This window comes from Anomaloglossus baeobatrachus, chromosome 1 (genome assembly GCF_048569485.1).
Source record: "Anomaloglossus baeobatrachus isolate aAnoBae1 chromosome 1, aAnoBae1.hap1, whole genome shotgun sequence".
Lineage (NCBI taxonomy): Eukaryota > Metazoa > Chordata > Amphibia > Anura > Aromobatidae > Anomaloglossus > Anomaloglossus baeobatrachus.
Window position 1 is genome coordinate 413088219 of NC_134353.1, and position 16527 is coordinate 413104745.

Below are 16527 nucleotides of genomic sequence, written 5' to 3' on the forward strand. Positions count from 1 at the left end.
TGTTTGGCATGCTGTAATGCATTTCTACATAGGTAGAACTGTGTGACAGAAATATTCTCGACCATAAGCATCACCTAGCATTTCCTTAGTAGGCATCTAATAGATCTTAGCGCAACTAAATGAGACGGAATCACCCGAATACAATGCAGGAATGCAGTGTGAACATGGTCTAACAGTTCTTCAATTACATTGTAAATTTACAGTACCGGTTCTTATTGTCAACAGCTGTTTTTTGTTTGTGTGCTTTTTGTTCTGTTTAGTTTTTGGGAACTTATATATTCAAGAACAAGCTTCTTTAATGCATGTTCAGTGCAGTTTTTTATTGTTGGCTAAATAAGTGGAAACAATACAAGAGAAGTATAATATTTTTCTGTAAACTTTTCCTCTCTGGTGTAAGATGTATAAAAATGTGCCAAGCCGTTAACGATCCTAGCCTGTTATTGAAAACATTCGTACATTCTTTAATTACATCGCCTTGAAGTTTAGTTGTATAGAGTGAGCATTATAGGACAAATTTACATCTATCCCAGGTTTTAGTCTAAAAATATGTAGGTATCTTTTTATGGCTGCTTAATTTCTTACCATTGTCTGGTACGATCGGGTCAATGTGACCCCATGGAGATGAAGACCACCAGTGATTTTTTTTTTTTCATGGTACCAGATAAGAGTTAAGGTACCATAATTATCAGTATGGATGTGCTAACCTTGTTCTAGAACCTGTTGTATGCAGTCTACATAAGAAAGAGAATGTTTTCCCTCAGGATAAGCTGCTCCCCACATATCATTAGCAGTGGTCTTGGTGTAGGCACACCCAGCTGAAGCAGCGTCTGCTGTAACTCCTTACATGCCTGGTTTTCATTAACCATATTGGAAACAGATCTTGGCAGCATGTTTTCCGCCAGCCATCACTTCAAATAAATCTCCATTTGTGAGCCAAGCTAAGTTTGTCTGTAGCAAGACCATAAAAGTTCAAGGGACAAAATAAAATGAATAAAAAAAATAAAAATACAGACGTTAACCCTACTGATACTGTTCACAGATAGTAATGCAACCATGGAGCAGGTATCCTTATTAGACTTTGCTCTGTATATATAGTGGCTTTGAATTTTGGTCTATTTGTTTCATTACCCTGTTCTGGGATTAGGCTGAGCCCATTGTCATATGGCACACCAAGTATTAGTGGCTTGTTCTCTTCAAGTTGCCACTTTTTCCATTGAAGCCATTCTATGAATAACAATGTGTATGAGGTTGTGATAAAATAGGATTTCAAAAAGCAAATATTACATGAAATCCCAAGGTTTGTCCCTCCACCATTCTGTAAATGTAAAACGCTGAGCAACTGCTCCAAAACGTAACTCAATGCATGGGTTATTTTAGTAAATGTAAGTGACATATCTTGTAGGCCTTGGCTTTAGCCAACAAGTGGTAAAACTGACGATAACCACCAACTGGCTTTTGTGTTCCTAGTAGTAGAGTCTGTAAATAGTTGAGCTTGATGGACATATGTCATACCACTGACGGACATAGATAGAAGAGGACTCCCGTACAAGAACATTTTATGGACCTGTTACAGTCCAAAATCTCATCATAATGCACAATTCCACCTGGTTTGGAGGTGAAACTGGGCCCCCAGCCTCTTGGGCCTCAGGTTGCACCACTGATATGTCCGCCCCTGTGTCATACATACCCTAAATATCCATTTAAAACCCAACACTGTTCATATTTCTATAGAAAATGGTGCTTGAAAAGTATCCCATGTATGTTGCTCAATACCGTGTAAATTCGCAGATACCATTTTGTCATATCTAGTTACACAAATCTAACTCTCATTCTTTACTTTTTTTTCTTAAAAACAATCAGCCCTCATAATTGTTTAAAGTTTGCTAAAAAATTATGTAAAATGGTTTTTCGACTGTAAACTATTTTTGGCCGCATGAATTTACTCGTAGTTAACATACCAGTTATGGGTGTTCAATACATGGGCAAGTGTGCGTAAATCTCATCATTATATTATCATAAATTGTATCATTTACAGGACACTCCTATATTAGAAATGGTCATCAGCAAAAAAAAACAAAAATTAATTTATCTATTGTATTTCAGAAAAAAAATTGTTACTTCGGAGTCTGCCTTATTTTTATCACTTGTTTTAATTATTTCTTTATTTCTTTTATTATTTAGCATTGACCCTGATCTAGAGTAAAATATCTTTATTTTTCAGCATCTCACAGTATATCCATATAACTCGTTACTCGTCAACTATGCTCTTCCTAATCCCCCCCTTCCTCACTGGCTTGTGTTCCTCTCTTTCCCCTCCCCCCATCCTCTCTCCTCCATCACCTCACCCAATGCTCTCCCCCTCTAATTGCTGAATCTAAGCTCATTGATATGCAGGAGGCTTTGCTGAGCAAGGTACTTTTCTCCCTTGGCCGATGCGATGTGGAAGCAGAGAAGGAGGTGATAGAGGAGCAATGACGGCAGTCAGGCAATATCTGAATTTTAAGCAGCTTAACCCTTATATTCCCAGCCTTTGTTGAACTCATCAAACTAAATTCTACTTCCGATTCTTTATGGCAATGAATCTATTGCATTCTCTTGCTGTGCAGACTTATCAGTATTGCCCTTCCTATACATTAAAGGTATCATTTTGGATTGGGGGTATGTGTGCCATGCAATGTGTCATGTTAAACATCTCTTCCATTCATTCTGTTCAGTGCAAAGATATTGCATATTAATTTAACTAAACCAAACTAACAACAAAAAGAGAATTGGTAAAAGAAAAATGGTAAGAGCTATAGGCAGGCACAATATATTCAGAACTATGGCACATTTCCTGTGTATTTATAGGATTCACATGTACGGCACGCAAAGTTCCCCCTACTCCTATGCACTTTTCCCACTTACACCGCATGGCCCTTTATAAGATTCATGACTCCAAATAAATCCATGAGCCCATATAGCAGTTACGTATTCTTCCGATTTTATATAAATGCAGATGTAGTCAAGGTTCCTTTATTGGTAAGATGTTCAGGCTACATATTTCCGCACCAAATTGGTATCTTCATCAGGTCAAAGTGCATATGTATGGGGTATAAATAGTAAAAAAGGCTCCAAGTATGGTACCTTTGATCTAATTAGCATAACAGAGGTAGGTAGTAAGTACAATAAGAAAACAACAATAAAAACACAGTCATACATTAATATTGATAGTGCTCCAAAAGTATGTAAATAGTAATGAAACGTTTAAAGAGGAAAATACGGTGCTCGGCCTGATGAAGATACCAATTTGATAATGAATCACATTGGCTGGATTTCTTACTAATGAAGGAACTCCATCCTCTGGACAGTCATGATCAGCAGCCCCCATGTCCTGCATTTTTTTCTATATTCTTGTGTATCCTGCAGTGTTGTTTGTCTACCATCACTCAGGAAAGGAGAAGCAGCTGACAGACCACAATTCTACAAGCCTTTACCTGGGTTGTGCCTGTTTTTGCACAATCCCTGAAGGTGAGTGAATCCTCCACTAATCTATGTATAGGTGGACCTTATATTCAGTTTATTGTACTAGCAGGCACCATATCTGTTTGCCTTTTGCAGCATCGGCTTCATACATCTTCTACATTTGAAGATTTTTTTTCTCATACATACATATGGAATCCAGAAGAAAAATAAAGTTCCATTGTCTGTTACAGTGCCTTGACAAAGTATTTATACCCCGTGAACTTTTCCACGTTACACCCACAAATTTAAATGTATTTTATTAGGGGGTTTTATGATATACTAACATTTAGTATCAAGTATTTGTAAACTGTAAAGGAAATGAGATATGGTTTTACACCAACTTTTAGAACCATCTTTAGCTGCAATTCCTGCAGCAAGTCTTTTGGGGTATGTCTCCATAAGCCCTTCACATCTAGAGGCTGACGTTTTTGCTTATTCTACTTTCCAGAATAGCTCTAGCTCAGTGAGACTGGATGGTTACGTCTGTGAACAGCAATTTTCAAGTCTTGATCCAGATTCTCAATGAGATTTAGGTCTGGGCTTTTACTAGGTGTCACATCTCAGTATATCACAGATGAATCATGCAACCAAAAACACTTGGGTAACTTTCTGTAGTGTGACTATTAGAGCAGAGACGAAATCCAAATCACAGACATTTACATAAGACTAAAGGGGGCTTTACACGCAACGATATCGCTAAAGAGATGTCGTTGGGGTCACGGAATTCGTGACGCACATACGGCCTCGTTAGCGACGTCGTTGCGTGTGAAGCGTACGACCGACCGCTAACGATCAAAATTACTCACCTAATCATTGATCATTGACACGTCGTTCTAATCCCAAATATTGTTGCTGTTGCAGGACACAGGTTGTTTGTCGTTCCTGAGGCAGCACACATCGCTACGTGTGACACACCAGGAACAACAAACAACACCGTACCTGCGTCCTCCGGCAACGAGGTGGGCGTCACTTTCTTTCGGCTGCTCTCCGCCCCTCTGCTTCTATTGGATGGCTGCCGTGTGTCGTTGCTGTGACGCCGCACGAACCGCCCCCTTGGAAAGGAGGCGGTTCGCCAGCCACAGCGACGTCACTAGGCAGGTAAGTATGTGTGACGGGTCCTAGCGATGTTGTGCGCCACGGGCAGTGATTTGCCCGTGACTCACAACCGACGGGGGCGGGTGCTTTCACCAGCGACATAGCTAGCGATGTCGCTGCGTGTAAAGTGCCCTTAAGCGTATGCACACACATAAACTGCCTGAAAAACCCATAAATAAATGCTAAAAAGTATAAACATATGCATTTATATTATCTATGTGCCAGTTTATGTTACCTCTCATCCTGCCGCTTGTTGCAGGGGAAATGTGACAGTCCTGATTTACTCCTGGGACTTTTGGTGTTGCTAGGTCATGGAGCTTAGGGAGATAATTGATCATTTTTATTTGCTCCTTTCTTAGTGCCCTGGGCGGGGCTGTCTGTTATTTAACCCCTTAATGACTGCCAATACATATTAAAACAAGGCACTTAACCTCATAAATAATGCTGTCAATCGTGACAGCAGCATTTAAGTGGTTAGAAGAGGGTTAGAAGACCCTTTTTGACATGATCAACTACCCAAAATTGTAATCTGGGGTGCCGATCATTGCTATGGGTACACCGTGGTCATCTGATGACCAAAGGATATGGTAGTCTGTTTGATCCTACTATAAGCCGGGTCTAACAGGCCTTTGTCAGTCAGTCACTGACAGGTCTCCTGCGCTGCTGTACATGGTACCTAGTAGAACCTCCTTTGGCAAGTATCACAGCTTGTAAATGGTATTTGTAGCCAGCCAAGAGTCTTTCAATTCTTGTTTGAGGTGTTTTCATCCATTCTTTCTTGGAAAAGACTTACATTTCTGTGAGATTCCTGGGTTGTCTTGCATGCACTGCTCTTTTGAAATCTAGCTACAGATTTTCAATAATGTTCAGATCAGGGTACTGTGAGGACAATTGTAAAACCTTCCACTTGCTCTTTTTGAGGTAGCCTGTTGTGGATTTTTTACTTTTGTTTAGGATCATTACCCATTTGTAGAAGACATCCTCTTTTCAACTTCAGGTTTTATACAGATGGTGTTTTGTTTAAAGCAAGAATTTGATGAAATTTCATTCAACCCATTCTTTCCTCTACCTGTGAAATATTCCCCATGCCATTGGCTGCAAAAGAACCCCAAAGCATGATTGATCCACTCCATGCCTCATGGTTGGTGATATGTTCTTTTCCTGAAATTCTCTGCCCTTTTTTCCACACATACCTTTGATTGTTGCGGCCAAAGCGATCTATTTTAACCTTATCAGTCCACAGGTCTTGTTTCCACATTGCATCAGGCTTGGCTAGATGTTCTTTTGCATACTTCTGACTCTGATTTTTATGGTGAGGACGCAGGAGAGGATTTCTTCTGATGACTCTTCCATGAAGGCCATATTTGTTCAGATGTCTCTGAACAGTAGAACAATGTACTACAACTCTAGAGTCCGCTAAATCTTCCTGAAGATCTTTTGAAGTCAAGCAGGGGTTCTTATTTGCTTCTCTAGCAATCCTATGAGCAGCGCTCACAGAAAATTTGCATGGTCTTCCAGGCCTTATCTTGACGTCCATTGTTCCTGTTAACTGCCATTTTTTAATTACATTTTGAACTGAGTAAAGGGCAACTTGAAAACTCTTTACTCTCATCTTTTAGCCTTTTCCTGCTTTGTGGCTCTCCACCATTTTTATTTTCAGAGTGCTAGGCAGCTGCTTAGAAGAACCCATGGCTGCTGTTTTTTGACACAAGGTGAGAGGAGGCTGAGTTTTTGTAAAGCTGTGATATGTGCATCACCTGGCCTTTCCTAAAGATGATAGTGAACAAGCCATAACCCGAACAGTCTAATTAAGGTCTAAAACCTTGGTCTACGTTACCTGAGGGTGTCCAAACTTTAGCATCTGTCTATTTTCCTTTTTGCAATTTTAAAAAATGTAAAAGATTAATTATATATTGCCTTTAAATACAAAGGAAATGTGTCAACTTTAACTTCATGCTTTTTAGAGATCATTTCGTCTTCAACTTGGTTTACTATTCACAATAACAGTAATTTTGACCAGGGGTGTCCAAACTTTTACATGCCACTGTAACACAAGTATTTTTATTTACAATTTAATAATTTTTGAGCATTTTACCTTAAAAATTGCAATTTTGTATTGAAATTGATCTTGAAGTTGTCTTATTCAAACTGCCAAATGGAAACTGGTTTACCACGATAATTCCTACTGGAAATCATATGTAAAGCCAGTGCTTGTCTTCTGTATAGCTGCTACAGAAAGTGAAGCCTTTGCAATGGACAATTAGGAGACCCAGGCACAGATTTTGTACTAGTTCTGTAAAAACGTCACATGCCGTGTGACATGCCCATTTCTGGGGGAAGTGCACAGTTTTAAATGATAGTACTTGCTGTTGAGGGAATGTGATTTTTGTGCCAAGTTTGATAAACGGTTGGAAGTCTGTTGTTGTCATAGTAACAAGACACAATTTTGGTTAAACACTTCCACCCTTCAGCAGTTAGGATTGTGCCAAACGGTTTCCCCTGGAGAGGATGTCTTCAGCTGAAAGATATGCTTAAATAAAATATCCTGTCTCACTGTGCTTTAACCCTTCAATTACCTGAATTAGCAACTTAGAACTCCTGTTATAAAGCTATTATGTGAGTAATGGTTGTGATTATTGTAGTTAGGTATGACAGTGATTATCAGTCTGTGAAGAGGAGCTGCAGGTGCCAGAGATCCAATAAGTGATAGAAAAATCCAACTGAGACAACATGATTGTTACAGTCACTTATAGTCAGTAGAAATAGTCATACATTTACAAAAAAAAAGTAATATATATTCCACTATGAAATTATATACATATAATTCAGCTGATCCAATAGGTTTTCTATGAAATTCAGGTCGGAAGAAAGTGGAGGCCACTCCATTAGTGGTACACCCAGTCTCCAGCAGCCATTTCCTAATGATGGGACCTCGATGAGCTTTTTCCAGGAAGATGAAATTTAGGCCTGTGTTGTTCATGCAAATCCACAATGACTGGATTAATGATGTTATTTAAGTAGTAGGGATTTGTCACTGTACCATTCACAATATGTATGGCAGTTCTGTATTGAACAGACACATCTGTCCACACTGTAACACCACCACCAAAGGCTCGTCTGTGAGACAACAGTGGTTGATGCATAGTGCTCTCCTTAACGTTGCCAACATTGTTGGCGACCATCATTTCTGCTCAGTGTGAACAGACTTTCATCAGTGAACAGCACTGAAGCCCAGTTATCCCTCATCCAGCAAGACAATGACGCCTGTGCCTGATGGTGTGGTAGGTCACCTAGTATGCAGACCCCTGATGTAAATGGTTTCAAATGGTTGGACATGACACTTGGGTGCCACTCACCTCCCTTAAATGTGTCTGGAGTTATGTGAACTTCATCATCCGGTTTCAAAGGACATTGTTCCCAATGAATCGGTCATCACTGTGGGATGAAACCATAGGATGTCCACTTCTCTGCCTTTCTGTGTCTCTTCCAGTCTCTCTGTATCTCGGTTGCAACCTGCTTATGACACTCTGGGACACGCTAAGCTCCGTGGTCAGTTCCGTCTGAGAACGTCCTGCTTGAAGCCTCGCAATGGCGAGGTATTGATCAATTGTTAGGCGCCATCTTGGTCTCATGATTTCAAAATGTAAACAGCATGATGAGGAGGATTGTTTAAATATCAATTTTAATAGAGCTCTGAAAGTTAGTGGGCGATTAATGGATTTCCGACACCTGTTGTGAATTTTGCCATTTACCTCCTTGTTAGAGAACAGCAAGTTGTGCAAAAAGTACTGAAACATTGAACAATTGGACATGTGCATTCAAACGTTTAGAGAAAGTCTCAGTAGGTTCACCTGAAAGGGTTAAAGGGCATTTTAGGATCATCCTCAAATTTCAGCTGAAAGCCAAATATCCTTAACTTGGTAGAATGAGTGTGAGTGTGAGTGTGTGTGTGTGTGTGTGTGTGTGTGTGTGTGTGTGTGTGTGTATGTATGTATGTGTATATATATATATATATATATATATATATATATATATATCTCACGTCACCAATTTTCTTAGTAAATATATTTCTGAAAGTGATATTGACATGACATTTTCACCAGCTGCGGTAACAACCCATCCAATCCATGCAGGCAAAGTTTCTTATTTTTGAAAATAAAAATTAAAATGACTGTCATTCTTTGTTTTGGTATTGCAAAGATGGCATTATTATAGAGACTTAGGATCTGAATCATTTTTACATTTGCTCCTTTTTTGCCTTTTTGTTGTTATTCACCTGTTGTTTTTTTGCCTTCTTTTGAAATGCACCTTTTTAAATTAAAATGTATGTATTCACCTTTTTTTGTGTTCATCATTGTGGGGTTGGATTTGGAGTTCACACACATTTTGCACTGATTCATCAAATGCAATATTTTTTTTAAAAAAAAGTTGCTACATTTTTGCACAAAAGTATTCCAGTTCCTGGAGTGATTTTATGTAGACCAGAAATTGTGTAAATTTTGCATCATTTTAGTCGTATATTCATATGCAACTTTTCATAGTCATATGCAACTTTTTCCCACTAAAAAGTTGTAAAAAAATTTGTTGCAAAAAAATATCAAAAACAATAAAAGAGAAGCAACGTAAAAATGCAAAGGATGAATCAGCCTAGTAGCATTACTGCCCAGTTGGAGTAGTCATTACTCATGGACAATTTGTCTTCTAATAATTCTAACAATAATTAAAAGTGTAATCCCACCTATTCCATGAATGCTGGTCTACCATTAGGCCAAAGGCATAGGAACCATAATGGCAGCCTATTGAGCTACTATAGGGCATATGTTAAGCAGTGGCCCAGATCGGGTTTAGGCCATGCTAGATGTGCAATATTAACAAACAGCTGAAGAGACAAGCAGGTTACAGGTTATTTCAAACTTTAGTGAGGCATGTGAATAAACATCGACTCCTCCAGTGCAGAAGATTAAAGGGGCTCCATTCAGTTTTGCTCGAGGGCCTCCTCTTATTTTATTGAATCCTTGTTTTCAGCGTTAGAACACTAAGAAGTGTACAGGCTTGAAGGCTTAGTTCATCTTCTGATGCCAACTTACCTTTCTGTCTTCCACAGAGTGCCGCTGCTGCTCCTAGTCCTGTGATGGGCAACATGCCTCCAAATGATGGAATGCCAGGAGGACCCATGCCCCCAGGATTCTTTCAGGTAAAATTATTTTTCTGTGCTCTTAATAAAATTTTTAAGAATAACTTTTTATATATGTATATATCAATGGATGGCTTGATGGCCCTGCATGGGGGCTTTCTTTGTGTGTGATTTTATTAATACCATTTTGTGATTTTTATGATGTTTTTATTTTTTAGCTCCTTTAAGGGACTTTATGTTGTGAAAATGATGGTCTCCTATGAAGCCCAGCCTGTAGCTGGGATTACAGGAGTAACAAGATGGTGGCAACAATGACTTCAGTAAGCCCCTGACTGCCATAGTAACCTTACTGTCCCTCCCCCTACTATCTATTGTGGCGCAGAAGGGGTGAAAGGCATGCCACCAGAAATATGCCACTTAAATGGTGCTGTCAGTCAGAGATTGAGAGTGACATTTAAAAGGTTAAGCAGCAGCGACCAGTGCTAGCCAGTGCCCACCACGTGTAGAGCGTTTTAGCCTGCTCGATACACTTCCACCCAATGTAATAGTATCGTATGTCGGCAAGGGGTTAACATAGTTTATGACGTAGTGGAATATTATCGATGGTTGTTAATACATAATGTCTGTCATCCGTGGGTTATTATAGCATCCATTTAACAGCTAGAACATTCATTTTTCTGTGATGGATGTCATTCAATGGCACTGGCACCCATAGATTATTATGGTATTATTTTTCTGCCAGATCCCATCTATTCAGGAAAGTATGGAATAACTATTGTGTAGTCTACTGATGTGATCTGAGGCAAGGGAAGCCAAGTGGACACTCTTCTGGCCTCTCTTTGGTTAATGCAACCTGATCAGCCTATAGAGCGAACGTGCTTTGCTCACACATGCGATAACCAGCCAAGAGGCTAGTCCCATAGGTATCTTTGTTTCATCAACACTTCTGTGTCAGAACAGATTTTTACTTCCAGAACATGGAAATTATGTAGCTCATGGCTGCTTATCACACATCAATCCTCATTATTCTATCCAACTTAAAGTGGAGTGTCAAGCTTAAAGCCTCTTAAAGGAGTCCATCAAGGCAACTTACAATATGAACTAATCATATGTCTCTCTAGGGCAGTTTTTCTGAGGAGAAGAAGCATACTGGTTCCAAAATGCATTGACTACTTTTCAAGAAAACAATCTTAGAAGTAAAATGCAGGTTAGGTGCCCACTTCGCAGTGGGTAGTCATCTGAACTCAATCTAGATACCCAACTCTTCCTCCACTTTATTGATGGAAAATAGCTAATTTGCATTTTATTTCAAAGATCATTTACTTGAACATCATTTTCTGCATTTTACAACCACAAGTATGCTTCTTCTCAGGAAAAGCTCCCCTACACCTCCAAATTTGAATAATGATGATTGATGTGTAATCTTCCATTATGTAAGTAATTCTAAGATTACTAATCTATATGACATTAAATTGCTGATGGAACAAAACTACCTATGGGACTCATCGCTTGGCTGGCTTACTTCATGACATAACTCTGGACTTACAGACTCTGCAAAACCAGATAACAACCAAGTGACGTAAATTCATGGTGTTTAGTCCTGGGCTTTAACCCCACATAATAGTAAACTTACAGTGTAGAGTTAAAGCTCTTGCAATCTATCAGAAGCAGGTAAGATGCCCAGATGCTAGACACAATCGGGGACCATTGGGATAAGACAGTAGCTGTTTATTGCTGTTTCTGTCTTCTCCTTTGCCAGTTATATGACACTCAGTAAGCACTATGCAGTGAAAAAAGCATCAGCAATTCCGATAATTATGTAGGACCTAGCGGTCATATGATTGACAGGTCTCAGCCGTCCCAGCAGTTCTGCTGGATCCTGGCAGACTTAGATCAGCTATGAAGTGATGCATGGTAAAATTAAAAGTCTCAACTACAAAAAAAACAAAAATATCCATTTTTTTTATGTAAAATACATTTTATTGCCTACATACAGTGAAGGAAATAATTATTTGATCCCTTGCTCATTTTGTAAGTTTGCCCACTGACAAAGACTTGAACAGTCTATAATTTTAAGGGTAGGTTAATTCTAGCAGTGAGAGATAGACTATCCAAAATATATTCCAGATACAGTGGAACCTTGGATTACGAGCATAATTGGTTCTGGGAGTGTGCTCTTAAACCAAGTTACTCTTATATCAAAGCGAATTTTCCCATAGGATATAATTGAAACGCAGACAATTCATTCCAGGACCCAAAAATATTTGTTGTATTTATACAAGCTTATTACAGTAACACAAAACAAATGTACTGTATTCATATAAAATTATTACAGTACAATAATATAAAATACTGTACAGTAAAAAAATAAAAACAAATTAAACTGCACTTTAGCTTACAATAAAATTGTTTGGTGTGCAAGAGATACAGTACAAGCAATGTGGTGTACTGGATAGCAGAAAGAAAGTACAATACTATATCCACAAATGCAAATTGATAGACATGCTATATAGTATATACTGTACTGTACAATGGTATATTGTATACAGTATACAGTACATATGTACAGAAATTTACCTTCAGAGCGTGGTGAAAGGACAGAAACAGACGTGTGCATGGTGAGTATTTGCTCTTCTTGCAAAGCATTGCTCTTAAACCAAGTTACAAATTTGTAAAAAGCTTTGCTTGTCTTGCAAAATGCTCTCAAACCAAGTTACTCTTAAACCAAGGTTCCACTGTAATCACATGTAATCACAAATTTTATAGAAATGTTTGCATTTTGCAGAGAGAAATAAGTGTTTGATACCCTACCAACCATTAAGAGTTCTGGCTACTACAGCAACGTAGACACTCCTAATCAACTCGTTGCCTGCATTAAAGACAGCTGTCTTAAATTGTCACCTGAATGAAAGACTCCTGTCCACACACTCAATTATATCAGTCAGACTCTAACCTCTATAACATGGGCAAGACCAAAGACCTTACTAAGGATGTCAGTGAAAAGATCATAGACCTGCACAAGGGTAGAATGGGCTATAAAACCATAAATAAGACGCTTGGTGAGAAGAACACAACTGTTGGTGCAATAGTAAGAAAATGGAAGAAATACAAAATGAGTGTCAATCGACATCGATCAGGAGAGCCGTGAAAAATGTTACCTCGTGGGGTATCCAGGATCATGAGGAAGGTGAGAGATCAGCCTAACACTACACGGGGGAAACTTGTTACTGATCTCAAGGCAGCTGGGACCACTGTTGTGAATGTCATCCAAGTGGGTGCTGGTGTGGAGCTCCCTCTGGTGGCCAGGAATGGTAATGAAGCTGAGTCTGAATCTGTGACTTAAACAGGTGTTGGAATTAATTAGGAATCCAGGAAGTCCTATTGCAGACCAGCCTGGTGTATTTAGGAGAGCAGTTTTTGCTTGGCTGGTGCCGGTGATAAATGTTTTCTTCTACCCCTGAAGATGGCTTGGAGTTTTTCCTTTAGTTTCCTCAATTTATCCTGCACCAGAATTCACTCCAGATAAGTCTGCAGGTTTTCTTTGCTTAATTGCTTGTTTTTCACCTACAGGTGTTTGTGTTTTTTTCTCCATTCTGTTCTTTGTTTGTTTTCTTGTATCTGAGAATCTGGCTCTCTGCTATTTTGGGAGGGCAGTTCCTTCAGCAAGAAATAGAGTTTCTCCCTGTTCTGATTTGAATTTGCACTTTAGAATATTATTTGTTCTGTGATTTTGTTTCTTCCCATTATATCTGCAGTTGTGTTCAAAGTGTCTGGCACAAGAGTACCTGATATGTTGGGGAGAGACCGTGTGGTCTTAGGGTCTTTTTTCTATCAGGAGATTGGTATTTTTTGCAGAGTTTTTTGCTGGCCGCTATCCATTATCTTTCCTGTCCTGTTGTATCTAGAAAGTCGGCCCTCACCTTTGCTAATCTATATTTTCTATCTGTGTATTGTGTTTTCTTACATCATCGTCGTTACATGTTGGGGGCTTGCTATTCCTTTGGGGACTGCTCTGAGGCAAGTTAGGATTTTTCATTTCTATCTTTGAGTTTCCCCAGCAGTGATGAGGTGTCTATGTGTGTTAGGAACATCCCACTGCTGCTACTACTAGTGTTATCCGATAGGGGATTGCGGTCAGCTTAGTTTCCAACTACTCTTGTGGTTTTTGTTTTTTCCTCATTAATGGGATTTTTTGTGATCGTCCATGGTTACCAGATCATAACAGACCATTGTCATCAAGAAAACCATTGGTAACACATTACACCATAATGGATTAAAATCCTGCAGTGCCCGCAAAGTCCCACTGCTCAAGAAGACACATATGCAGGCCCATCTGAAGTTTGCCATGAACACCTGGATGATTCTGACAGTGATTGGGAGAAGGTGCTGTGGTTAGATGAGACAAAATTGAGTTCTTTGGCCTTAACTCAACTCGCCCTGTTTGGAGGAAGAGAATTGCTGCCTATGACCCAACAAACACTGTCCCCACTGCCAAGAATGGAGGTGGAAACATTATGTTTTGGGGGTGTTTCTCTGCTAAGGGCACAGGAATACTTCACCGCATCAATGGGAAAATAGATGGAGCCATGTAAACATGTAAACTCCTGAGTGACAACCTTCTTCCCTCCACCAGGACATTAAAAATGGGTCGTGGCTGGGTCTTACAGCATGACAAAGACCCAAAACATACAGCCAAGGCAACAAAGGAGTGGCTCAAAAAGACGCACATTAAGGTCATGGAGTGGACTAGCCAGTCTCCAGACTTTAATCCCATAGAAAACTTAGATGAGTGAAAGCCTCAAAATCTTAATGATTTAGAGATGATCTGAAAAGAGGAATGGAGCAAAATTCCTCCTAAAATGTGCGCAAACCTCATCATCAACTACAAAAAAACATCTGACTGCTGTGCTTGCCAGCAAGGGGTAATACCAAGTATTAAGTCTTGTTTGCCAGAGGGATCAAACCCTTATTTCTCACTGCAAAAGGCAAATAAATGTAAATAATTTATGCAATGTGATTTTCTGGATTTTATTTTTGATATTCTATCGTTTACTGTTAAAATTAACCTTAAAATTATAGACTGTTCTTGTCTTAGTCAGTGGGTAAACTTACAAAATCAGCAAAGGAACTAATAATTGTTTCCTTCATTGTATAATAAATAACAAAATCCTACACATATTCAGTATCCATATAACTGTAATTAACAGACTTTTCAACATGTTATTAACGTTTTAATATTTTTGTCTTGTGCAATTCCTATTTGGAAAATATGCTCCATTATTGACAATGCCATCCAATGTACATGTTGTTGCATATATGCAATCTTTGAATAGCCATTTGAGGGTGCACACTGTACATTTGGAAGCCCAGGTACAGGATCTAAATGAGCAGCTGGCAATACTAAGATCCATAGAAATATGGAAAGTAGTTTGCTGCTCACTGAGCAGGTACTTATGGAGGTAGATGTGAGGGAGGATGATAGTTTGGAGTGTCAGGACAGTGAGGCAGCTAGCTGGGTGACAGAAGGTGTGGTAGAGGGAAGAGTACAATGGAGGCTAGTCCTGAATTGGCACAGCCCAACAAGTTTGCTAAATTGGCATATGAAGGGGTTGTCAGTACAAGGTTAGCACTGCTGCAGTTAGACACATCCACTGAAATCCTGGGGGAGAATCTGCTTCAGTAAGGGAGGATATAAGACCGCAGGGAAAGCCAGACAGGTGATGATAGTGGGGGACGCCATTATTAGGGGGACAGATAGAACAATCTGTCACAAAGACAGGTATATGACACATCGCTGATGGAATTGAGAGATTACTAGTGGGAACCCAGCATTCATGGTGCACATTGGCACCAATGACAAAGTAAAAGGTAGGTAGATGGTCTTTAAAGACCATTTCAGGGAATTAGTCTGTAAGCTAAAAGCATGGACCATGGACCTCAAAGGCACCATTTTCTGAAATACTGCCTATAGCACATGCTAAGAGAGATACAGAGAGAGAGAGAGAGATTAGGGAGATGAATAAGTGGCTCAATCATTGGTGTAGGAAAAATAGTTTTTGGTTTCTGGAGAACTGAGATGACTTTTCTATTGGCTACAGGCTCTACGCTAGGGATGGGCTGCACCTCAATAGGGAGGGTATGTCTGTGCTGGGGAAAAAATGAAAGAGAGTTGAAGGAGTCCTTAAGCTAGGAACTGGGGGGAGGGCAATTACTGTACAGGAGGGGAAGCTAGTGCAGCTAGTGACCTGGGTATCAGGATAAATATTGCCCACACCTGTTACTTGCCACAGTTGAGTTTGAACGAGTACCACATACTTAAAACAGTGTTATTTACCTACAATTTTGGAAAGGTGCCAATAATTTTGTCTTGCCCATTTTGGGGGTTTTGTGTTAAATTATGTCCAGTTTTCATTTGCTTTTTTTTGTGATGTTCCAATTCATGCAAAGGAAATAAACATTTGTATAACAAAACATGTAAGTGCAATAATTTTCTAGGAGAAATACTTTATTTTCTCATACAATTTCAAAGGTGCTAATACTTTCGGTCATGACTATGTGCATGAATTTCTAACCAGATGTTGATAACAACATTCCCAATCCACACATGTAAAGGAATTAAACCATAGATATCCTTAAGTTATGTGTAATACTGAGAAATAGTATTGAACACATGAAGAAAGAGAGGTAATATAAGCCATTGAAAGTGATCACACCATCAGAAACCTATTAGAAAGCAATCATGCCACTTAGTTTAAAATAAAATCAGCTGGTTCAACTGATGGCCTATAAAAAAGTCT

The 16527-nt window shown here is 39.2% G+C and overlaps 1 protein-coding gene across 1 annotated transcript in view; it reads left to right on the forward strand.

The window, feature by feature from the left end:
• Positions 1 to 16527, forward strand: part of SSBP4 (single stranded DNA binding protein 4) — a 634733-nt gene that overhangs the window by 445188 nt on the left and 173018 nt on the right. Inside the window, exon 5 of the mRNA XM_075352595.1 lies at positions 9701 to 9790. Within this exon, the coding sequence (XP_075208710.1) occupies positions 9701 to 9790 (90 nt within the window). The remainder of the gene's footprint in view (positions 1 to 9700; positions 9791 to 16527) is intronic.